Raw genomic sequence first — 26,647 nt, forward strand, 5'->3', positions numbered from 1 at the left:
ACGGAACGTAACCCCATGGAAGCACTACGGAGTGCTTGCGCGGGGTTTCGTCCCGTACTTCCGTTCCGCAAAAAGATAGAACATGCCCTATCTTTTTGTGGAACCGGTGGATCGCGGACCCATTAAAGTGAATCCGCTGCGGCTGCCCCATGGTCGGTGTTCGTGCGGCACGGCCACAGGGCGCACACGTTCATGTGTAGGAGGCCTAACTGAAATTGGACCAGTTGAAGAAGAGATTCCTATGATCTCTGCGGCATTTATATTGCAGAAAATCTTGTAAACTAAAAAACATTGTGGACAAGTTTCTCCTCTTTACTTTTATCATTTATTCCTTATCATTACTTTTATCATTTATTCCTTATCATTACCTTTATCATTTATTTCTAGTGTTCCTTTAATGAATGTATATTACAAAATATTAACACTTGAAGTACTCCCTCTTTGAATGCACATTATATTAAATTAATGCTTTCAGAAAAATTTCAGTGTGTTGGACCAAAAGTTATTTTACATTTGTATCTTGGTTAAAAAAAAAAATCATTACTACATGCTAAATTTGTTATGCTGATCTACAGTGAGCATATAATAATGCAACTGATAATATTCTAGCAAATCTAGAACTGTTCTTTTATTTTACAACATGGCATTGATTCCTAGAATTGAAGTCAAAACAAAGCAATTGTGTGCATGTTTTCTGCACTCGCAATCAGTTTCCCTTCTTTGTAAATGTAGAACAGATGCATAAAAGACACAAACACAGACCTGCTGCGCAGCAATAAATCTCATCACTTCAAGAACAGTCTACAATACAACCACAAGAATATTAGAATATTAACATTGCTTTATTTGCAGATCAGAAACATAAAATCATAGGTTCAACGCTGAAAGTATAGATAAAAGTTTGTCATGTTAAACAAATAGTATATACTCATACACACACACACACACATCACACTCACTTTCCTGCTTAGTCATAGTTGGCAGAGCTGTAGATAGGCCTTTCTACACCCAGGACAAATATTGAATTTGGCAACCCCACACCTGTGTTATACAGTAAATCTGACCCCCTCTCCCCAAAGTAACTGGAAGCAAATAAAATGTATGATCTTGTTAACCCCTCAACCCTTTCTGGACCCCTATTTTTATTTTTCATTTTTAACTCCCTGCCTTCCAAAGTACATGGGTTTCAATTTTACAATGTTCACTGTATGGTAAAAATGACATGACAACCTTATTCTCTGGGTCAGTATGATTACGATGATACCAAATATATATAGTTTTTATCATGGTTTACTACTTTAAAAAAATCCTTTGAAAAAAAACAATTTTTTCTTTGCATTGCCATAATTAATGGCCATCATTTGTTATACAGGACCTACAGAGCGGTGTTTTTTTTTTGTGGGGACAACTGCAGTTTTTATCAGTACCTTTTTTAACACTTTAACTTCAAATATTTGAGGGGTAAGGTGACCAAAAAACAGCTAATTGGCCATTTTTTTCTGTTATCGCATTCACTGCACAGGAAAATAATAGTACATTTTCAGAAACTGAGATATCAGTTATGTTTGTTTTATTATTGTTTGATATGTCAAATTGGGAAAGGAGAGCAATTTGAATTTTTTATATCTTTTGGTTTTTACACATAAAAAAAATCATCCTTTTAGTATTGTAATTTTTAGTCACCTTAGGGGACTTGAATGTGCGATCTACTGACAGTTTTTACCATAGACTGCAACAGATAGGTGCCCCACAGGCATTAGAGACTGCAACCTCTCTCTATTTACAACTTTAATTGTAAGTGAATCAAATCTTTTAAAGGGTTTGCCCTATTTTAGGCATTGGTGGCATGTTGCTAGAAGATGCCAACAATTCTATATAGATGCGAGTCCCACGTCTGTGACCTGCACCGATCTGCGGAACAGGACCCCCAAAGTGAGTGGAGGGCAGACACGCATGCGTTGCCTACCTCCATTCATTTCTACGGGACTGCCAAAAATAGCCGAGCACTGGCTATCTCCGACAGTCCCATAGAAGAGAATAGAGTGGTGACTGCACTTGGGCAGTGTGTTCTCCATTAATTTCAATAGGCCTACCAAAAATAGCCAAGCGTGCTCATGGAAATTAATGGAGAGCATGCTGCATATGCATGGTACACGCTCATTCACTTTTGGGGGCCCGTTCTGCAAAAAGGTGTGAGTCTCACAGGTGGGACCTTCACCTATCCGACTTTGGCGGAATATCCTAGTGATATGCCATCAAAGTTTGAGATGACATAACCCCTTTAATAGTGTGCAGTAGTGACAAATCCTAGATATGCCACTTTGTTAGTGCCAATTATAACATCAAGATAAGTAGGAGCAAGGAACTATAGTAAATATAATTCTGCATGACAAATCAGCCTCAAGCTGATGACTATCCCTAGGAACAATGTAATGGAAGCTATTAGTGGTTTACCAGTGTCCAGTAGCTATAAAAATACCAACACAACCCAGAACTGGTTTAATGATATTAAACAACCAATCAGGTAATATGGTGTCCTATGGCAAAGTTAATAAAATGATACAAGAAACGGAAATATTCATGCCAATTATGTAGTTATTAAAGGGGTTTCTGGTACTGGTAACCTACATCAGCAATATCAAATTAGTCGGGGTCCGACTCCCAGCATGCCCACTGATCAGCTGTATGAAGGGGCATGACGCTTGGAAAAGCACTGTGGTCTCTTCATGGTATACCAATCATAGCAATGTACATTGTATAGTGGCTGTGCTTGGTATTGCAACTAAATCACATTCACTTGAATGGATCTCACAGCGGAAATTCCATGTGAGTGATGAACAAGACGTCACAGGCCACAGGTCTCAGTACTCACCTAAGTGCTGTGGCACGTTTTAAAAGCTGATTGTCATGGGTGCTGGGAGTTGGATCCTCACCAATGGGATATTTATGACCTGTTTTAAAGTTTTTACATCAATATTTAAGTTCTGGAAAATCCTTTTAAAAATTGGTAACTGCCATATATAGCCCCAGCAGTCTTATGCAAATGTTTTTTTGTTTTGTTTTGTTTTTTACACATATACAATAGTTTCTATATGCAACACATTTTTAAAGAAACTGACTGATAGAAATAACTGGGGATTGGCCAACAACAGTGCCATTGAAGAAGATAATCCCATACAAGATTTAGCTAAAATAATTTCCCAGTGTAATATATATGGAATACGTCTGGCAAGTTTTCTACATCAGACAACTGTCAAAACAAGAAATTTACTTTATGAACAAGTTAAAGACTCCACTGGCTGAAAAACATATAGAGATGAGAATTCAGAATCAAGCATGTAAAGCTGGTTATTGGTCATACACATTAGTGTCAGCAGCCATGATGCTTCATCTTCAACGGAATCAGGCATGTCAGCCCACCCATATCCGTGACTTCAACAAGATGATAGGACGTCATGGCTGTCTACACCCATATCTCTGTCTCTGTTGTGCAGGTCCAGCCACAGGATCGGGACTTGCTACAGCATCTGACTTCACTCCTCTAGGGCCTTCGATCACAACATTTTCCAGTACTCTTTAGTGAGTTTCTGGCTTACTGTATTTTCCTGTTTGCATTTCTGTGATTTCTTGTGTTTGACCCAGCCCACCTGACTTCACTTGATCTGACTACCTAACCTTCCGACACTGATTCCAAAGCTGATGGTCACCTACATGTTGCTAAACCAAATCTACCCTTACTACTTCTTTAGCCAAGCCCACTTTCTGCTGTCAGACTATTAGGGACTCTCCCATGGGCTACCACTTGGGTATCTGACGGGTCACACCTTCTTGCAGGAAGTAAAGGTGAAGAACAGAGGGTTCCTTAGATTCTACACCTCAAATCAGCCTGTTCCAACCCAATAATGGTCTTTCTTCTCATTGTGCAACTCTGTGCCTCTCTCCAGAAAGCCTTTCATCTGCATAACTGTTCAAAGTTGGCCGAGAATCAGCATCCTAGTACGGTCTAGAATAGAACCCCTAGGGAGTGTACCAGATAACTTGTTCAGGTAACTGCTTTTCCTCCCAACTAAAAAAAAAACTGTCATTTTCTCTCTGTGGAGAGAAGATTCTAAGCAGCTGCCAGACAGCTCCATCAATTGCATATCAGCCACAAGAACAAATATTCTTTCTTTGCCCCAACATCCTACGTAGGAGGGTTCAGCCTTTTATCTAAGGCTTGTGTATGGCCACCTTTAGATTGTAGCATTTTCATGCTCACTTGTTCTCTGTGAATATTTATGCTAAAAATAATTTTCAAGAAGTAGAAAGTTAGGAAGTTGTTTCAAACATGAAATAGGTGTGTTACACTAATGCCCCATGCTCTGAGACCAGCCACCTTTCTTAAGATTATATATCCCAACACACAAAATGACAGAATGATGACAGAGTGCCACCAACACCATGATAGAAAGGTCACATTTTCTTGAACTCTTTGTAAACGCTAAATGCCTACATTATGCCTCCGGAGTGCTTATCTTCTATGAAAGTGCTATTTTTTTCACATAAACCTTTTAAAGCCATGTGAATAATTTCTTCAGGTAGTTATGTCCAAGTTTAATGACTTATTGAAATGCTGCTAATTTTGATTGTCCTTCAGTAGGAAAATATTTTGTGTTCCTTTCCAGTATCGATGACTCAAGTGATTAAAAACATATAAATCGAGTCTCATGGCTGGTCCATCTATCTAAATTCTAACTAGCAAATGAATTTGAATCATGATAAGCTGAATCTTCAGTTTCAAAATAATCTTCAAGCATCCACTGTAAGGTTTCAAAGGTTGGCCGGTTTTCTGGATTTGCATTCCAACATTCCATCATGATGTTATAAAGGTCCTGGGGACAGTTGAAAGGTTTAGGAATCCGGTAGCCTTGTTCAATTTTTTCGAATGCCTGTCTTCCATTCATGCCTGCAGAAGAGAATAAAAAGTGTTAGAAATAATCCATGTAATTTTAGAATTTACATAAGGGAATCATTTCTATCAATGTGCGCCGCGGGATTCCTTTAAGTACACGATGACCTTGTCTTTTCAGTTAAAGGAACGAGACCTTGATCAGCAATTAAGAAACATGAAATTGCTCAGCTGGTGAAACGGCAGGTAAACCATATTTGTAATTGCTCTCTGCATGCTGCGTTTCTTATTAAAGAATTTCAAATGAAAGTGAAATTTACTGCAGTATGTTAGGAATGTTTTGTTTTATTTTAATAATAGATGGATAATTTCAATTAAATGAAAATGTGATGGCATCATCGTCTGCTCTTTTTGTTTTGCTTAGGATTTTTTATGAGCCACAAGTTAATAACATTCATGCAGAAGGATGACAATGCTAAACATTTCCTCCTTATAGGCAATCAACCCTACGGTATTTCTGATTTATTCTATTCATTTACACTCTTCATATGATTGCCTTAACATAGGCATAACATAGTCATCATCTAAGAGAAAAAATACCTCAAGAACATTAGTTGGAATCACTTTATATTTCTATAGTATTTTTGCTCCCTCTACTATATTATGTGGCAAGAAATGTTCTTATAAATAAAGTATGCTTGGTTTTTCCTTCTAAGACATTTCTAACTTTGCAGTTCTGATAAATCACCAACTATGTATATCATTGTGAAATGATTGTACGCTTATGTACATGTTATACATGTTATAAATAGGTTTATGGAATCAAGATCCTCACATATGGGGATAGAAATCTAGTATAAAGTGACTTATATCGCCAGGATGTAGAAGGAATGAATAACCCAAAATGGGTCTTAAAAAGTGAATGGAAGAGATTAGAGATAAACAAACTGTTACAAGTTTCCTAAAAAATTCATAATAGTAGAATACAAAACATTTGTTAATCGTCCCACACAAATTGCTTAAAATGGTAGTCACCATTTTAGAGATTATTAGACAGAGAAGAAACATCTGCCATGAAAAAGGATTATTGTGGTGTTTTTAGGCTAGTTTCACATTTGCAGTCTGTTCCAGCTGAGAATAGCCTGCCAGAGTTCTCTGGATCCGGCTACCAGAATGCCTGTCGGCCTCATTAATTATAATGGGGTGTGGCGGAGATCTGGCCATAACCTGGAAATATGCAGAGAATCACCAGACAGAAACCACTGTGTGCTGCGGTTTTTGTCTGGTCAATTCCTAGCACTCTATGCCTGAACAGCCTGCTGGAAGGCAGTACCGCATATGTGAAACTTGCCTTAACTCCTTAAGGACCCTTACCGTACATGTACGTCACAGCTGGACGTGACTTAAGACCAGGGAAGTATATGTACAGCGAGCTGATCGGGCGGGTGCAGGAGCTTGTGCAGTCACTGACAGCCGGGTCCCTGCTGCATACTCTGCCATCGGTGAAGACACAGATGCCAGTGTATTAACCCCTTGTATGCCTCGGTCAAAGCTGACCGCGGCATGCAGAGGGTTTGCAGAGGGTACGGGTGTCCTCCGCATCTCCATCGGGTAAAAAAAAAGTGTTTTTCATAATAATTTTTTTTTTTACCAGATCTATTAAAATATCACATGACCTAACCCTTTAGGTGAACACCGTAAAAAAATAAAACATAAAAACTGTGTTGAAAAAGCCATTTTTTGTCACTTTACATTACAAAAAGTGTAATACCAAGCGATCAAAAAGTTGTACGCACCATAAAATAGTACCAATCAAACCATCATCTCATCCCACAAAAAATGAGACCCTACATAAGACAGTCGCCCAAAAAATAAAAAAGCTATGGCACTTAGAATATGGAGACACTAAAACATAATTATTTTGTTTCAAAAATGCATTTATTGTGTAAAACTTAAATAATTTACAAAAGTAGACATATTAGGTATTGCCGCATCCGTAACAACCTGCTGTATAAAAATATCACATTACCTAACCCCTCAGGTGAAAACCTTAAAAAATATAGAAAGAAAACTTTAAAAAAAGCCATTTTTTTTGTCACCTCATATCACAAAAAGTGTAATGCTAAGCAATCAAAAAGTCATATGCACCATAAAATAGTACCAATAAAACCATCATCTCATCGCGCAAAAAATGAGACCCTACATAAGACAATCGCCCAAAAAATAAAAAAGCTATGGCACTCAGAATATGGAGACACTAAAGAATATTTTTTTTCATATTTGGTATTGTCGCGTCCGTAACAACCTGCTCTATAAAAATAGCACATGATCTAACCTGTCAGATGAACATTGTAAAACAATATAAAAAAAAAAACTGAAAATGAAAACGGTGCCAAAACAGCTATTTTTTGTTACTTTACAAAAAGTGTAATATAGAGCAACCAAAAATCATATGTACCCTAAAATAGTACCAACCAAAAGTGCCACCTTATCCTGTAGTTTCCAAAATGGGGTCACTTTTTTGGAGTTTCTACTCTAGGGGTGCATCAGGGGTTTTTCAAATGTGACATGATAACTTAAAATTATCCCAGTGAAATCTGCCCTCCAAAAACCATATGGTGTTTCTTTCCCTCTGTGCCCTGCCATGTGCCCGTACAGCAGTTTACAACCACATTTGGGGTGTTTCTCTAAATTACAGAATCAGGGAAATAAATATTGAGTTTTGTTTGGCTGCTAACCCTTGTTTTGTTACTGGAAAAAATGGATTCAAATGGAAAATCTGCCAAAAAAGTGAAATTCTGAACTTTCCTCTCCATTTTCCTTTAATTCTTGTGGAACACCTAAAAGGTTAACAAAGTTTGTAAAATCAGTTTTGAATACCTTGATAGATTTAGTTTTTAAAATGGGGGCCATTTATGGGTGGTCTCTATGTAAGCCTCACAAAGTGATTTTAGACCTGAACTGGTCCTTAAAAATTGGGTTTTGGAAATTTTCTTAAAAATTTTAAGATTTGCTTCTAAACTTCTAAGCCTTCTAACGTCCCAAAAAAAGAAAATGTCATTTACACACAAAAAGGGCTTTAGAATGTATAACTGCACTGCTGAACGACAAATATATTTTATTTTTGCCACTAATATATGTTCTAAAACCTTCTGTGGCATGCATTAGTGGCAAAAGAAAAATATATTTGCCGTTCAGCCGTGAAGTTATATGTTCTAAAGCCTTCTGTGGCATGTAACTGCACAGCTGAACAGCAAATATATTTTTCTTTTGCCACTAATACACAGCAAAAACGGCTTTACAACATGTAACTGCACCGCTGAACGGCAAATATATATTTTGTGTGCTACTAATACACGGCAAAAAGGGCTTTACAACATATAACTGCACCACTGAACGGCAAATATATATTTTTTGGTGCCACTAATACACGGCAAAAAGGGCTTTACAACATTATAACTGCACCGATGAACGGCAAATATAAAAAAAAATTGCCACTAATACATGGCAAAAAGGGATTTACAATATATAACTGCACCGCTGAACGGCAAATATATTTTACTTTTGCCACTAATACACGCCACAGAAGGCTTTAGAACATATAACTGCACCGCTGAACGGCAAATATATTTAACTTTTGCCACTAATACATGCCACAGAAGGCTTTAGAACCTATAACTGCACAGCTGAGAGGCAAATATATTTTACTTTTGCCACTAATACATGCCACAGAAGGCTTTAGAACCTATAACTGCACAGCTGAAAGGCAAGTATATTTTACTTTTGCCACTAATACAAATTACAGAAGGCTTTAAAACATATAACTGCACCGCTGAACGGCAAATATATATTTTTGGGTGCCACTAATACATGGCAAAAAGGGCTTTATAACTTATAACTGCACCGCTGAACAGCAAATATATTTTTCTTTTGCCACTAATACACAACAAAAAGGGCTGTAATTTTCTCACTTCACCACACAATGGTTAATAAGCCCTTTTTTCCCACTAATACAAGCCAAAAAATGCTTTAGAACATATAACTGCACCGCTCAAGGGTTAATAAGATGTAGAAATATTTCCTTGTAATAAACCCTGTTAATTGCTGTAACACCCTAATAACAAGAACGGTTTTCTAGAATTACAGAGCTGTATAATGGCAATTTGGGTGCCCAGTCAGTGCAGCAAGGTGTAATAGGATTGTTCCTATTACCCAGGCTGTAATCTCCCCTACTGAACCTTGTTCAACATAAATGCTGTGATGATTCCTCCCTATCCTTTCCATACACCTTGAATAATCTTTCCCTGCTCTTGTAAATCGTATCTTTTAGCACAATGAAGTTTTTTCTAACACTGTCCCTAGCGCCTGCTGACATCTCTCCTTGCACTAAGTACACTGGTAAATGGCAGAATCCAAGATGGCTGAGGCTATTTATAGGACTGTGACATCACAGGGATGGCTGGCTGCTGATTGGCTGCACGCATGTCATTATGGGTGATACCACCTTCCCAGAGTTCCTTTCTCCATGTCCTCACACGTAATAAACACTGTTAATTGCTGTAACACCCTAATAACAAGAACGGTTTTCTGGAATTACGGAGCTGTATAATGGCAATTTGGGTGCCCAGTCAATTTGGGTGCCCCGCCTTCCCAGAGTTCCTTTCTCCATGTCCTCACATGTGCCGCAGCCATTTTAGGAAAAAATGTGATTTGTTACCACGAAGCGTGAGGAAATTCGGCATCGGTGCGAATCTAATTTGTCCTGAAATTCGGATCGAATTCCACTTTGTCAGATTTGATTCGCTCATCTCTAGTTATGACAAGTGTCATGGTTGTTTCACCCAACCATGGAAAAAAAAAGTGTTTTTTTGAGCCAAAGGCAGAAATGGATCCTTGATTCATATTTCCCATTCCTTTTGAATCCACATCTGGCTTTGTCTTAAAAACTGCATCAAAACTGGCACAAAAACTGCAGCTTACAAAAAAATTGTGTGAGTGATCAGAATCAGCATCAGAAATGTTAAGGTAACAATTAAGGAAGATCTTACCTGGATATGGCGTTTTCCCATACGTTGTTATTTCAAAAAGAAGAATACCAAATGCCCATACATCAGACTTAACACTGAATGTGTTGCTTCGGATTGCTTCTGGCGCCGTCCATTTCAGAGGAAGTTTTGTGTCTTTTTTGGCCTGGTAAACATCATCTTCCTTAAAAAGAAATCAAGAATTCTTGACATGTTATATGAAGTCTGGGATTTCTAGAGTATAGCGTTAAAGGGCATTTCCTAGGATCAACCTGTTAAAGTGGAGCATGGTTGGCGGATGTCTGCTGCCGCTCTATTAAACTCTATGGGACTGCTGGACTGCCAAATGCTGTGCCCAGCTATGTTCAACCACCTCATACAGTTGAATGGAGTTCAACAGAAAGTGCTACCAACGCTCCATGCGTGTGCATGCCAGAAGTCCTAGCAGTCAGACTGCTGCCTATTAAAGGGGTTATCCGACTTAAATAAATCTATTCTAATTGCTTTTATTGTAGTCCAGTGAAAGTTTATTAAAATCACTTTCATAACCTATCTATCACTATTTGGCCAGTTCAGTTCTGGGTCATGTGACCCCCGACGTCAGTAAGTCTGCTCTGGTGCTGACGTCTCGTTTACAGGCTTCTCCCTGCTTGAGGGAGTGGCCAGGCTCTGTAAACGAGACGTCAGAGCCTCTGGTGCCCGCCCCTCTCCAGCTCTTCTCACACTGCCTCGGCTCTGCTATGCGATCGCTCATGCGCAGTACATACCAGAGCCGAGGCGATCTCTTCTCCGGCAGCAGGGTATGTTATTCCCTCCTGCATTCACTGGGGCTAGAGGTGGCAGTTTGTAAACGTTCCCCTCTGCATCTGGGGATCGTTATTACAGCCCTGTCCTCCCCTCCCCAACTAATACAAATTGAACACCCCCTGGGAAATATAAATAAATAATTGGCCATCATCATCATCATTATTCAGCTATATAAAATCCCTATCTGCCACCAATATATGTATTTATCTAAGCAATATCCATATTGAATATATATTTGAATAATATAGATATTGCTTAGATACAGATAATGCTAATGATATTTTCACACTAGCGGCAGGACGTATCCGACAGGCTGTTCACCCTGTCGGATCCGCCCTGCCGCTATTTGGCCGTGCCGCTGGACGGATCCGTTATTGCAATGCATTTCTAGACGGATCCGCACCTGGATCCGTCTACAAATTCTGTTAGGCTACTTTCACACTTGCATTCAGAACGGATCCGTCTGAGACGGATCCGCTCATATAATGCAGACGATGGGATCCGTTCAAAACGGATCCGTCTGCATTATATTGTAAAATAAATTCTAAGTGTGAAAGTAGCCGCAGACGGATCCGTCCAGACTTTACATTGAAAGTCAATGGGGGACGGATCAGTTTGAAAATTGCACCATATTGTGTCACCTTCAAACGGATCTGTCCCCATTGACTTACATTGTAACTCTGGACGGATCCGTTTGCCTCCGCACGGCCAGGCGGACACCCGAACGCTGCAAGCAGCGTTCAGGTGTCCGCCTGCTGAGCGGGGCGGATCCCAAACGCCGCCAGACTGATGCATTCTGAGTGGATCGGCATCCAATGCATTAGGGCTGGACGGAAGCGTTCGGGGCCGCTTGTGAGAGCCTTTAAACGGAGCTCACAAGCGGAGCCCTGAACGCAAATGTGAAAGTAGCCTTAGTTGTCACACTGATCGGCGGATCCAGCAGGCACGCAGCTCCGACGACGGAGCTGCCTTGCGGATCTGGCGTTGCAAAACAACTGAAGAACGGATCCGTCCTTCCGGTCTGCGCATGCACAAACCGGGAATACTGTGAAAAAGACTGACAGAGGGATCCGTCCATCCGCATGACAAGCGGATAGACGGATCCGTTATTGCAATGCATTTCTAGACGGATCCGCACCTGGATCCGTCTACAAATGCTGTTAGTTGTCACACTGATCGGCGGATCCAGCAGGCACGCAGCTCCGACGACGGAACTGCCTTGCGGATCCGGCGTTGCAAAACAACTGAAGGATGGATCCGTCCTTCCGGTCTGCGCATGATCAGACCATGAAAACTGTGAAAAAGACTGCCAGAGGGATCCGTCCATCCACATGGCAAGCGGATAAACGGATCTGTTCTTGCAATGCATTTCTAGATGGATCCGCACCCGGATCCGTCTACAAATGCTGTCAGTTGTCACACTGATCGGCAGATCTGGCAGGCAGCTCCAACGAAGGAACTGACTACCGGATCCAGCATTGCAAAACAACAGAAGGATGGATCCGTCCTTCCTGTCTGCGCATGCACAAACCGGGAAAACTCTGAAAAAGACTGCCAGAGGGATCCGTCCATCCGCATGACAAGCGGATAGACGGATCCGTTCTTCCAATGCATTATTTTTTTTTTTGCAAAGTGCAGAGCAGGGTGAGGGAAAGGTCAGGTTGTTCACGCCCAGAAATATTCATGAGGCCGAGCTCAGGCTTTGTTGTTATACGCCCCCTCAGCATGTAAACAAAGCAATGACAGAACCATGAAAAGGTGTAAGTATGGGTTTTAACTTGATGAAATCTAGCTTAACCAAATTATATGTATATCCTGGTGGATTTTAAGAGGTTTTTTTTTTTATTAACTCGGATAACCCCTTTAAGCACTTATCCCCTATTCTGAGGATGTGGGATAAGTGTTGTATCTGGGGAAAACCCCTTAAAGAGGATCTCTCCTGACATGTCTGTTTCAGTGAATACTTGCGTTTCTACTGAAATAACAATTCTGAAACATCTTTACCTAGAACTCCATATAACTCCATAATACAATTTAAAAAATATTGTCAATTAGCATTTTCTTGTCAAAGGGTATATCCTTACATCCTCTGCCATTGTCAGCACTTATTGGACCGTGTCAGTTTGTAAGAACATAGTCCCAACTTGTAACACCCCAATGGTCAATCTATTCATAAAAGTCTAGAACGAATAAAAACCAATGGCTCTTACAGAGTTCTAAAACAAGATGTTATAGTTATTACATTTTGGGAGATATAAATATTTACTAAAAATAGAATATCAGGAGTAGTAACAGGTCCTCTTTTAATAAGGACATACAGAATAATCTATGAAAAGCATTTAAAGATGACATTATGCACTGATATGGTATTAACACATGCCATAAAGAAAAATTATATCATGTCAATTACACATTATCGTGGAGCAAAGTAAGCATAAAATATCGCAGCTATGAAGAAACAGAGCATCTCAAAATTGACAGCTTTACCTTAAAAACTCTGGCAAGTCCAAAATCAGCTACTTTATATATACCATAATCCCCAACAAGTACATTTCTAGCTGCTAGATCTCTGTGGATGAAGTTTTGACTTTCCAGATATGCCATTCCTGAGGCCACTTGTGCACCTATGTCTAACTGTTGGGGTACCTTGATTGTCTCACCATTATCATCTGAAATGAAGCATTAAATATAAAATGATGAATACTACACCACAGGCTAACAAGTAAAACATTTTATCATGTAAAACACAGCCTTCAGCTAAAACTAGCATTTATTTTCTGTTATGCAATCAATAAAATAACCTCTTTTGCCTCAAGCCGATGACTACATTATAGATTCATCTGAGTGATATGTGTGCTGTGGGCTATATCCGGCATGCACAACCTTTTCTGATCTGAGGGTCACATTGTCACATTTAACCTTTCCCAAGGGTCGCAATAGAACTCAAGAAGGTATTATGAGCTAATACATTTATAGTATATTGAAAGTATATACCAGTTCCAGGTGTCCTTCTCCCCTGTCAGAACTTCAGACAGAAAAGAGATGTCCATTGTAGATTATGGGTGTTGTGTTAGCAGCCTAGCATTTTAAATCTTCCATAAATTTCCAAGCAGAGACCCACTGTCCTCTCTCTAACTTATATATTCCATTTTGGAATACCAAACAGGAGTTAAGTGATGCCATTCTCATCTGCAATGAGCCTAACACCCAGAAGCCCAGGAAAAAAATAACTGCAAATAAAATCAATGCCCCAGATCTCTTTCTGTAGAATAATAAAAGGTTATAAAACTTCTCACCACATCATTTGTATGTATGTGAACACAGAGTCGTTTAGATGTCAAATGGTCTCTTCAGTATCGAATGTAGTATATACTGTACTTCTAGTTCTTTGTGCAGGTGGTTATCTGCACTGGGAGATCAGGGACAAAGAGACTTTTTGCAGAACTTTCATTATATAAACACTATATAGACAAAAGTAGCAGTAGACACCTCTTAATCATTGAATGTGGGAGTTGCATTCATTCCCATTGCTGCAAGTATATTAAGTCCAGCCCCTAGATATTGCATGATCAACTGTGAGTGGTATTATTGCAAGTGTTTAAGAACCGCAGCAACTCAGCCACTGAGTGGCAGACCATGAAAAGTTAAAAGAGAAGGGTCGCCAAATGCATAGTGTATAAAAGTCGCCTAAGTTCCAAACCTCCTCTATTATTAACATCAGCTAGGCATTTCATAGCATGGGTTTCCATGGCCATCAGCTGCATGCAAGCCTTACATCACCAAGAACAAGTGTCAGATGGAGTGGTGTAAAGCCCGCCAACTCTGGACTCTGGAGCAGTGGAAACGTGTTCTGTGGAGTGACTAATCACTCTTCTCTATCTGGCTGTCTGATGGACAAGTCAGAGTTTGGTGTATGCCAGGAGAACTTTTCCATCTTGACTGCCATGAGCCAACAGTAACATTTAGTTGAGAAGGGATAATGCCATGGCGTTGTTTTTAAGTGGTTGGCTTAGGCTCATTAGTTCCAGTGAAGGGAAATCTTAATGCTTCAGCATGCCAAGACATTTGGTCCTGGGAATGCAAAAATACTACAGAATACTGCAACTATACAGGTCCTTCTAAAAAAATTAGCATATTGTGATAAAGTTCATTATTTTCTGTAATGTACTGATAAACATTAGACTTTCATATATTTTAGATTCATTACACACCAACTGAAGTAGTTCAAGCCTTTTATTGTTTTAATATTGATGATTTTGGCATACAGCTCATGAAAACCCAAAATTCCTATCTAAAAAAATTAGCATATTTCATCCGACCAATAAAAGAAAAGTGTTTTTAATACAAAAAAAGTCAACCTTCAAATAATTATGTTCAGTTATGCACTCAATACTTGGTCGGCAACCCTTTTGCAGAAATGACTGCTTCAATGCGGCGTGGCATGGAGGCAATCAGCCTGTGGCACTGCTGAGGTGTTATGGAGGCCCAGGATGCTTCCATAGTGGCCTTAAGCTCATCCAGAGTGTTGGGTCTTGCGTCTCTCAACTTTCTCTTCCCAATATCCCACAGATTCTCTATGGGGTTCAGGTCAGGAGAGTTCGCAGGCCAATTGAGCACAGTAATACCATGGTCAGTAAACCATTTACCAGTGGTTTTTGGCACTGTGAGCAGGTGCCAGGTCGTGCTGAAAAATGAAATCTTCATCATCATAAAGCTTTTCAGCAGATGGAAGCATGAAGTGCTCCAAAATCTCCTGATAGCTAGCTGCATTGACCCTGCCCTTGATAAAACACAGTGGACCAACACCAGCAGCTGACATGGCACCCCAGACCATCACTGACTGTGGGTACTTGACACTGGACTTCAGGCATTTTGGCATTTCCCTCTCCCCAGTCTTCCTCCAGACTCTGGCACCTTGATTTCCGAATGACATGCAAAATTTGCTTTCATCCGAAAAAAAGTACTTTGGACCACTGAGCAACAGTCCAGTGCTGCTTCTCTGTAGCCCAGGTCAGGCGCTTCTGCCGCTGTTTCTGGTTCAAAAGTGGCTTGACCTGGGGAATGCGGCACCTGTAGCCCATTTCCTGCACATGCCTGTACACGGTGGCTCTGGATGTTTCTACTCCAGACTCAGTCCACTGCTTCCGCAGGTCCCCCAAGGTCTGGAATCGGTCCTTCTCCACAATCTTCCTCAGGGTCCGGTCACCTCTTCTCGTTGTGCAGCGTTTTCTGCCACACTTTTTCCTTCCCACAGACTTCCCACTGAGGTGCCTTGATACAGCACTCTGGGAACAGCCTATTCGTTCAGAAATTTCTTTCTGTGTCTTACCCTCTTGCTTGAGGGTGTCAATGATGGCCTTCTGGACAGCAGTCAGGTCGGCAGTCTTACCCATGATTGCGGTTTTGAGTAATGAAGCAGGCTGGGAGTTTTTAAAAGCCTCAGGAATCTTTTGCAGGTGTTTAGAGTTAATTAGTTGATTCAGATGATTAGGTTAATGACTTGTTTAGAGAACCTTTTCATGATATGCTAATTTTTTTAGATAGGAAATTTGGTTTTTCATGAGCTGTGTGCCAAAATCATCAATATTAAAACAATAAAAGGCTTGAACTACTTCAGTTGTGTGTAATGAATCTAAAATATATGAAAGTCTAATGTTTATCAGTACATTACAGAAAATAATGAACTTTATCACAATATGCTAATTTTTTGAGAAGGACCTGTATATGATAGACAACAAGAAAAAGAAACTTCACAGACTTCGACTTAGAGTGGTGCAGTATTCACACACCAATCGAGTACAAGCCAAAGCTGACAGGATGGATCAGATCATTGATCAGGAACCTGGTAAAGTCAGCTGTGTCATTAATCTGTCATCAACAAACCGAATAATGTGGAACTCAAGGTGCTCTCCAGGGGACTCTCATTCTGCCCTACCAAAAGACTTGACAAAACAGAACTCTGTAGTGACATGGAGGATAATTTTAGAAGATTAAGACTAAAAGAGTTCTTCCATGACAAACAGGAGAGAGAATTCTCAAATAGCCAAACACAATTGGCCCTGGTGGACAAAAAAACTGTCTGACTGGACCCCTCCCCCTAGCCGCAGTACCATTTTGGACCAGTACATTCACTCCTTTAGAAATGTTGTACAGTCTGCAATACTGGACAAACATATAAAAAAAACATTCAACATCAGCATACAGGAAAGGAGGGTGATTCAAACCTTAAAAAACAACAAAGGAATCACCATAAAACCTGTAGATAAAGGTGGCGCTCTAGTCCTTTTGAACATTTTGGACCATGTAGAACAAGCACGCCGACAACTCACAGACACATGATACTACATCAAAATGGAGGGAGACCCAACTCTGAAATATTTGCGAGAGTTAAAAAATGTCATCAGAATCCACGCAACTTAGACTTGGTACCTGAGAATCCCAAGATCAGAGTATTCTACATGCTTCCCAAAATACACAAAGCAGGAAATCCAGGGAGACCAATCATTTCAGCTGTGGGAACCCTCACTGAAAAGATCTCAGGTTGGATAGATAGATTTGGTATCCTCAAACCATAAGTGAGGAACACAAGTTATCTACAGGATATAACTGACTTATTGAACAAACTGTCAACCATAGGTCCCCTCCCTAAAGACACAATCTTGGCCACCATGGAGGTGAAATCCTTGTATTCAAATATCCCACACGATGATGGATTAACTGTTTGTCGAGTATACCTGGAGACGAATGGGATTGTCTCAGAGTCTGTACTACAACGGAACAAATTCATCCTCACCCATAACTATTTCTCTTATGACAAGGAGCAGTGGCGTACCTACCAGGGAAGCAGGGGAAGCAGCTGCTTCGGGGCCCGGGCTGACAAGGGGCCCGGAGCAGTAGTAAACAGACTGGCCACACCCCCTCTACACTCACTTCACTGCTGCTTGGAATATCCTCGGAGCAGAGCAGGGAGCTAAGCCCCGCCCATCAGCACAGACCATTAATAGAGGAGCCTGGCTGCTTAATAGTGCAGCCAGGGCTCAGGACAGTGTGCTACAGGGAGATCCTGTCTCCCCTCCCTCTCCTAACTATTAGTACAGCCCAGCTCCTGCTACAGAGACTGCTCTGTAGTCGGCAGTAATAGGAGGGAGAGGGGAGACTGAATAGTGACACTGGAAGTGCTGCAGAATGAAGATGCTGTGTCACTATCGGGAGCCCATACATTCCAGGCTTATGCCTGTCAACCCTAGCTGTCCTGCATCTCATGTAGCCTCCCCAGCTGCATTCATCTGCTGTCCTTTCAGAAGCCCCCCCCCCCCCAGTTCTGTCCTGTGGGCCCCCTACTTATCTGATGCCCTGCCCTCTAGGCCCCCTATCCATCTGATGCCACACTCCTCTGGGCGCCCATGTGCAGCTTGGGGACACCAGTATGAGGCCAGAATGGGGACTGGAAGATCACGGAGCGGCGTGGAGCAGGCGAGTATGTTTTTTTTCCACAACTGTACAATGCACCACTAGTTCACATCACATTTTTGTCCAACATTTAAAGGGGTTGTCCGGGTTCAGAGCTGAACCCGGACATATCCTTATTTTCACCCAGACAGCCCCCCTGAGGCTAGCATCGGAGCATCTTATGCTCCGATGCACTCCTTTGCTCTGTGCTAAATCGCGCAGGGCACGGGCTCTTTTGTTTCCGCCCGGCAGTGTGTTCGGTGACGTCACCGGCTCTGAGGGGCGGGCTTTCGCTCTGCCCTAGCCGTTTTACTGGCTAGGGCAGAGCTAAGTCCAGCCCATCAGTGCCAGTGACGTCACCGGGGTTCCTGGCAGCCCCATGAAGAGCCCCGGTACGTCACCAGATCTCCAAAAAATGCCTCTGCCCTGCACAATTTAGCGCAGGGCAAAGGAGAGCATCAGAGCATGAACTGCTGCGATGCTCATGTCAGGGGCGCTGCCTGGGTGAAAATGGAGGGCTGTCCGGGTTCAGCTCTGAACCCAGACAACCCCTTTAAGGCTGGGTTCACATCACGTTTTTCCCATCCGTTTAACGTATACAAAAAAACATATTCGGATGCCTCATACTGATGCCATGACAGTGACATCCGTTCACCATAGAGTTTCATTGTAAAAAAAAAAAAAAAAAAAAAAAAAAAAAAAAATTCTTTTTACCGGATTGTGCAGAATACAAGACCGTGGAGTACTGCATTTTTGTATTGTATACGTCATAGTCCAGTAAAAACACATGTATGTTAAAGAATCAAATGCCACTGTATGACGCCTGCCTGCCCGTTTAAAAATTTGCTGTGGGGCCCAGTCATTTCTAGCTACTCGACTGGTTACCAGGGGCTCAGACCATGGGGACAGACTACAGTCGATGTCAGCCCTGCAGCAATACATAGAATGGGTGCCTATGCTACAGCAGGGGTCATACTGTACATACAGTGTAGTGTGATGTCATGTTCGCCTCTCCGGGTATATTACCCAGGAAAGCACAATTCTGCAAAAAGGACATGTTCTATCTTTTGGTCGAATGGAAGTGTGGAATGGAACCCCACGGAAGCCCTGCGTAGCGCTTACATAGTGTTCTGTTCCGTGATTCCGTTTCGCACCCTTCTGCATCTCTGGATTTGCGGACCCATTAAAGTGAATAGGTCCGCATCCGTGATGCGGAATGCACACGGAAGGGTGCCCATTTATTGCTGATCCGCACATGCGGTCATCAATACGGGAATGGCTGGCCCCTTTCACACAAATGATACGGGTTGGCTCCAGATGCGTTCAGGGTGCATTCAGTGAAACTCGCACCATTTTTCAAGAAAGTTCAGTCAGTTTTGTCTAAGATTGCGTTCAGTTTTTTCTGCGCAGGTGCAATGCGTTTTGATGCGTTTTTCATGCACATGATAAAAAACTAAACTAAAGTTTATCTCCTTGCAACCTGGTGGTGAGCGTGGTGACGTCAGCGCAGGTCCTGCTGAATGAAGATAGAAGATTTCTATCTTCATTCAGCAGGACCTGCTCCGACGTCACCACACTCACCACGTTGTGAGCGAGGTGACGTCACCAAAGGTACTTTTCCTGCCAGGTCCTGAAAGAAGACGAGCTGGGCTGTGCGATCAAGTGGATGAGGTGAATAATTAATTATTTTATTATTTTTTAACCCCTCAAGCCACATGTTACTTAGCATTCTGTATTAAGAATGCTATTATTTTCCCTTATAACTATGTTATAAGAGAAAATAATAAAGTTCGGGTCCCTATCATCTCCTAGCAACCATCCGTGAAAATCGCATTGCATCCACAATGCTTGCGGATGCAATGCAATTTTCAAGCAGCCCTATTCACTTCTGTGGTGCCTGCGCTACGTGAAAAACGCAGAATATAGAGCATGCTGCGATTTTTATGCAACGCACAAGTCATGCGTGGAAATCACTGATCATGTACACCGCCCTATTGAAGTGAATGGGTCCGGATTCAGTTCGGATGCAATGTGTTCACATCATGCATTGCACCCGCGCGGAAAACTCGCCCGTGTGAAAGGGGCCTAAGACTTTGACACGGCCCCCACAACAGTATGATAGAATGACACTACATGACAGATAGGGTGTGTGTGTATGTATATAATATATATAATAGGAAAAGGATGGCATGGCAGCCTAGTCTGGTCTAGATCGTGACTAGCCAAAGGAGCGGGGTTTACACGGGGGGGGGGGGGGGGGCCCATACAAAAATTTTCTGTGGGGCCCACTCACCTCTAGTTACGCCCCTGACAAGGAGATACAGTATATTTACAGTGCACTGGGGCCACTATGGGAAGTAAAATGGCACTGCAATATGCAAATCTCTTAATGGCAATCCTAATAATCTAGACCGACTCTGAACATGAACTGATAAAATTTAATGAATAATTCAAAAATTCCATCCCACTATAAACCTGACCGTCAACTATTTACACACAGAAGTCAGCTTTCTGGACACCAAGACGGCTCAATACAGACATCCCTGTATCAAAAACCTATTGATCGGCCTACATACCTCAAATGGGAAAGCTTCCACCCCAAACATATTAAAAAGTCCATCATCTATAGTCAAGCCATCAGATATAACCAAATCTGTTCCAGCCCATCAGACAGGCATGAGCATTTACAAAATCTGAAAACATTTTTACACCAGGGCTATCATCCTGCTTCAATTTAAGATCAGATCACAAAAGCCACCAAGTCCCCCAGAAGTCAACTTCTCCAATACAATGAAAAGAAACAGAACCAGCTCGTACCTCTGGTTGTGACCTACAACCCACAATTAGAGGTACTGATGAAAACTGCCAAAAAAATTACATCATGTCCCACATAAGGATGACTGACTAAAAACAATCTTCCCAGATCCCCCCTTACTAGCTTACCGACAACTTACAAATCTAAGGAATTCTGATCAGATCAAGTTAAAGGCCATGTACTACAGAAAAAGGAACCCATCCCTGTAATATAAGAAGATGCAAAACATGGTACCATAGATAAGATCTGGATCCCCAAATCACAGCAGGACTATAAGATCCCGGGGACATTCACATGTTCTACATCTAATTGTTGTTAGTTGTTTATCTGATTCTCTGCACTAAATGTCCTGTTGGGGGCCTCTACATTGGAGAAACAGGACAGAAACTCAATGTAAGGATGAGGTCCCACCACCACACAATTAAAGAGAAGAACCTACACTTTCCTGTGGCTAAGCATTTCTGTAGCCCAGGACACAATGAAGAACACATGAAAGTTCTCATATTAAAAGGTACCTTTAAATCCCAAAGAGCCAGAAGAATTGGGGAATACAAATTTATAACACAGCTTGACACTCTGAATACTGGACTGAATTTGTCCCCAGGATCTAAAGTGTCTTCTGTAGCCATAGTCGGGGCACCAGGTCTCTAAGATAACATCAATTAAGAGACCATAAAACTTTCAAACCCCTTATCTGTAAGATAATTAAGGGCTTATGATCAAGATCTTTGATATTCAGTTGTTATGTTGCTTTTCAAATGTCCATTCATTCCCCCATGTCTCTGTTCTTATTGCAATATATATATATTGCTGTTTCTTCATATATTCTTGTAGGATGCCTTATGAAGGGACTGGTGATGGCTTGAAAGTTTGCTATGTAACAGCATTACTTCTATTTTTGTTAGCCATTAAAAGGTATCAAACCTGCAATACTCTTATTTTTCTTCTCTTAATGAGAGCACTAAACTAGTTTTCGATTGGCTAACAAGGTACCAGACTTTTTCCCTTTTTCTTAAGACATTGTAGACATTATAGTATGCTTTTAACCCTGTAGGAACAGTTTTTGTAAGGCCCTTTTCAGCATGGCAGTGGCAGAGTGTATCAAGCAAGGTTCATAAAGGCATGGTTGGGTGGGTATGCTGTGGAATAACTTGACTGACCCACCCAGAGCCCTGACCTCATCCCAATTGAAAACCTTTGGGATGAGAGAGGAATGGAGGCCCTCTCATCCAACATCAGTGTCTGATCTCACAACCGTTCTTGTAGATACCGTTCTTGTCCCAATACTTTTGTCTGAATATATATATATATATATATATATATATAAAATATTTATTTCATGAAACATTGGTCTTTACAGCGCACAGCCTAACCGTAAAATTGCCTATAAGTAACCCATGACAAGCAATCAGGTGTTTTTATTATTGGGATAGTGCCTTTCATTTGAGCTGTAAGTAATTGGTATTCTGCTAATAGCCAAAGTTTTGTTATTGCCAAAGTAATTCATTAAATTTTTCTAACTTTTCTTTCCTGAAACTGCAATATTTCACATCCTTGTCTAGTACAAAGCAATACAATTTCAGCCAGGAACAAATGCATCCACATTTTTCAAAGTAAAGAGACTTTACTGTTACTGTGAACTTGCTGAACTGCAGTCCTCTTGTAATTGTGATATAATTAATAGGGCTTTTCGGCAACAATTATTCTTTATTGGTTTGACCTTTTTAATTTAATACATCCCAGTTTTCTCAATGTGTCAGTGATCAAATAAGCCGATGTGCATTGAACATAGGATCAGATCTGTTAAAATCTTCATTTGCAACACATAGATTGGAAGGATGAAAAAAAACCTGGATAAGAAATAATCCCTGAAAGCTAATATGGAAAAACAGACTGACTGAAGAACTGTCTTTATGAAGGATACCATGCATAGTGTAATTCTTGATCCCAATACAATGGTCAAACCTGGGTGTTGGAACTTATTGAGTATGGGCAACCCAGTGTTATCATGATGAAAAGGTAGAACTACATATTGGTAATGAATACAACGTCGGTTAGATGTCAGTATGTATACAAAATAAACCTCTAACCTCACAATATAAGCCGGCTGTGAGGGAAGGCATTTGGAATGTTGACTATAAAAGAATCAGAATATTTATTTGATAAAAAACAAAAAAAATTGGTAAATTATTTTCCAGAAATTCACAAAAATCCAGTCGATCCTCCCCCACAGACACATAGCATCTGATATATATGATTAGTCACTGCAAATGTGGGTGAATATATTGATAGTTTTTAATAGATGTTAAATACATAATAGACTACTGATGTTAAAAAATGTCAGCCATTAATATAAATTGGCGCAAAGTAATACTACATGTTCCGACATGGTTTAGATGACGGTACAGCTGAACCACAGTGATCAAGACTAAAAAGGATTATCTTCACGAGATAAAGGCTTTAAAGCCTATGGACACCCTTGCACCTTTGTCTTTTTTTTTTTTTATTCATAATTTATTTTTTGCTCCCTAAATGCAAAAATTAGCAACTTTCTTAAAAGTGTTTTCCAAGTATTTCCTGATATTGATGACCTATCCCCTACGGCATTCGTCCTCTTTCTCCAGCAGTAGACACAGCTATTCTCCCTCCTCCAGGTGGGACAAAGGTCACTCTGACCAAAACGTCGTCACTTACCGTATCTGGATTTAATTATGGGAAAATATTTATTAATATTTATTATTCTGCAGCGCTTTACAGACATTAGCATCAAGCTGCCCCCAATAGGGCTTACAATCTAAGCTGCCTATCAATTTATTTATTTTTTGTTTGTTTTTTGGAGCATGAGAGGAAACCAGAATTCCTGGACGAAATGCACGGAAATACAGGGAGAACATACAAACTCCATGAGATGATGTACTTGGTCAGATATAAACCTAGAGCCCCGTGCTCAGTGGTTAGGAGAAAATAAAATATTACTTCATTTGATTAAAAACTAAAATTAAGACTACCAATTTTGTATGCATCCTGAGTGTGCCCTGAATATTTTACACTATCCCCAGGGCAGGTCATTAATATTCAAATCGGTGAGGATCCTGCGCTCCTTACCCCCACCAATTAGCCTTTCCCTGCAGACTACGGCACTGGAAATAGCACTTTGAATGGAACAATAAGCATAGCTCCCTTTAAAGTGTAGTGGCTGTGCTGGGTTACTGCAGCTAAGCTTCCACGGAAGTAAATGGAAGCTGAGCTTCAGTAACTCAGCACGCCCACTGCACTTTGAATGAGGCTGTGCTTCCTGTTCCATTTAAAGTGCTAGTTCCAGTGCTGGAAGCTACAGAGAATGGGATGTTGGACTCTCATCAGTCAGATAGCTCACATCAGGAACCTGGAAAACCTCTTTAATAATCTTTATTCAAAATGTCTTATTTTCATTTGTAGAGTATATAAATCCTACTGCTGCTGAATCTGACATCAATCCATCAAAACAATGTTCATGTTTCTGATGCCTCTCATTGCTCCTCCTCCTTTTTATCGGTGTTAGAAAGGACACAGCACATCAGAGTGTGGAGAGGGGGAAGGGGTTCAACGAGGCCAGCTCCAACATGAATGGGAGGGACTCACCCACATAAGAAGAGTCTGAAAATAGAAGCAGGCTGCAATCTGAATATCAAGGGGGTCTAAGAATGAATTAAGGTATAAAGACTGCAGAATGAAACTTAGGACAATTTTTTTTCTCAAGATAACCACAATCATGTTTTCCATGTCAAAGATGTCCATAACCTTTAAATAACAGTAAATAAGAGATGTCATTACTAAGTCCAGGGCAGGACAGAAAATTGCTGCTATGTTTAGCTCAGAGGATTGCTGTGTTTGAATAGGTGATGAACCCAGAATCATCAGTGGACACCTCTTTGCTCCCGGACGTCATAAAGTTAGAGTGCCGTAATCTCGCTGCTAGTGCATGCGCAGTTCATTCCCTGATGCTGATGCCAGCACAGGGCAGGAATACTATGCCGGCACTGACATGCCGCGTACTCACACATGCGCGAGATTACGGCGCTCTAACTTGGTGACCTCGCGGAGCAAGTAGGAGATTCGGCGGATGCGGGGTGGTGCTGGGCTCCTTCACGGTGGGCGTGGCTGGGCTCAAGAAACATTAGTAACAGCCCCTTGGGCTCCTTACTTGCCTCATTTACATATATATGTATATATATATATATATATAATAGTTTTTTTTGCCTAAATAAAAGCACTCACAGCTATGGGGAATGTATATTACGGACATGTTAGCAGCGATCTAGGTGCACATGTCGGCAGCTCTATAGGCAAAGTCTAGGTGACAGAATCCCTTTAACATGTTTACTTATTCTGGGTAAGAAAGCTTGAATAACAAGGGAACATCTTTCAGACATCTGCATAGATATGACCTGAGTAAGCCTACTGTGAGAACAAAAATGCGAGCTTACATTTACTTCTGAGTCTTTATAAAGTGCCTAAATTCTTCATTTGAGGTAGGCACAAATGTTTTAGATTTTTCCTATTCACAAATAAGAATGTGTAAAGGGGGAATATTAATCACCAATATTATGCGAATATCGATAATTAATATTCCTAAATAGGAGGAACCGTCTAGTGATGACTCCGCCTATTTATGCCTTTATATAATAATTACACAATACTTTCTCTATGCTTTACACGAATCACTATGCTAGCTGCAAGCGCCTTACTCACTACCGCTAACAAGTACACACGACACAAAAGGGTACCAATATCCAGTTGAATGGTCTCAAAATGTTCCCTTTCTTACAGAGAAGTTTTAATAGACGCCAGGAGAATCATCTCTCATTTGTTTATTATGGCATCTGTGTATAGGGGTAGCTTAACCTTTTCCTGACGCATCACTTTTTCATTTTTGAGCTTTCATTTTTTTGCTCCCTGCCTTCCCGGAGCCATAACTTTTTTATTTTTCCTTTCACGTAACGGTATGAGGACTATATCTGTAAAGAATAAACAAGGCAACTGGACGTACTGTAGATTTCTTCACTCGTTCTTCCAACGAGCTTTCTCAATTCTGAGTGACTGTACAAAAATTCTGGGAATAAATATGTAACTGAATCCACATCTGGATATACCATGACCTGGATAAATGAGAACCTTCACAGACGGTATGAGGACTAGTTTTTTGCAGAACAAATTGTACTTTCTAATGGCACCAATTAATATTGCATAGAATGTAATGAGAAGCTGGAAAAAAAATCCAAATAAGGTGGAATTGGAAAAAAAAAAAAGGCAATTCAGCTACAGATTTATGGGTTTTGTTCTTACGGCGTTCACTATGCGATAACACTTGTGCTCTTTATTTTCCAGGTCAGTACAATTACGGTGATACCACACTTGCATAGTTTATCTTGCGTTTTAATATTTAAAAAAAAATGAAAACTTTTGGAAAATTATTTTTTTTCTTGTCACTTTTTTTCACTTTTTTTTTGGTCCCCAAGTGGACCCTTACATGCAATCATTAGATTACAGTTTGTATAGAGTAATGGAATTTTCTCCATTTCCCTACACCTAGATCACTATATTACAATTCAGTGCTGCCACCTGCTGGCCTGATCTGTAATATACAAGTAATAAGTCGAGAAGCCTAGTAAAGGCTCTGGCTCA

At 40.7% G+C, this 26,647-nt stretch overlaps 1 protein-coding gene across 1 annotated transcript in view; it reads right to left on the reverse strand.

The window, feature by feature from the left end:
- Nucleotides 1–641: 641 nt before the first annotated feature.
- Nucleotides 642–26,647, reverse strand: part of FRK (fyn related Src family tyrosine kinase) — a 119,040-nt gene continuing 93,034 nt past the window's right edge. The window contains exons 6-8 of the mRNA XM_044290865.1: nt 13,207–13,388; nt 9,937–10,096; nt 642–4,945 (exon numbers count right to left, since the gene is read on the reverse strand). Coding sequence (XP_044146800.1) covers nt 4,731–4,945; nt 9,937–10,096; nt 13,207–13,388 — 557 coding nt within the window. The 3' untranslated portion in view covers nt 642–4,730. The remainder of the gene's footprint in view (nt 4,946–9,936; nt 10,097–13,206; nt 13,389–26,647) is intronic.

This window comes from Bufo gargarizans, chromosome 4 (genome assembly GCF_014858855.1).
Source record: "Bufo gargarizans isolate SCDJY-AF-19 chromosome 4, ASM1485885v1, whole genome shotgun sequence".
NCBI classification, from domain to species: Eukaryota; Metazoa; Chordata; class Amphibia; order Anura; family Bufonidae; genus Bufo; species Bufo gargarizans.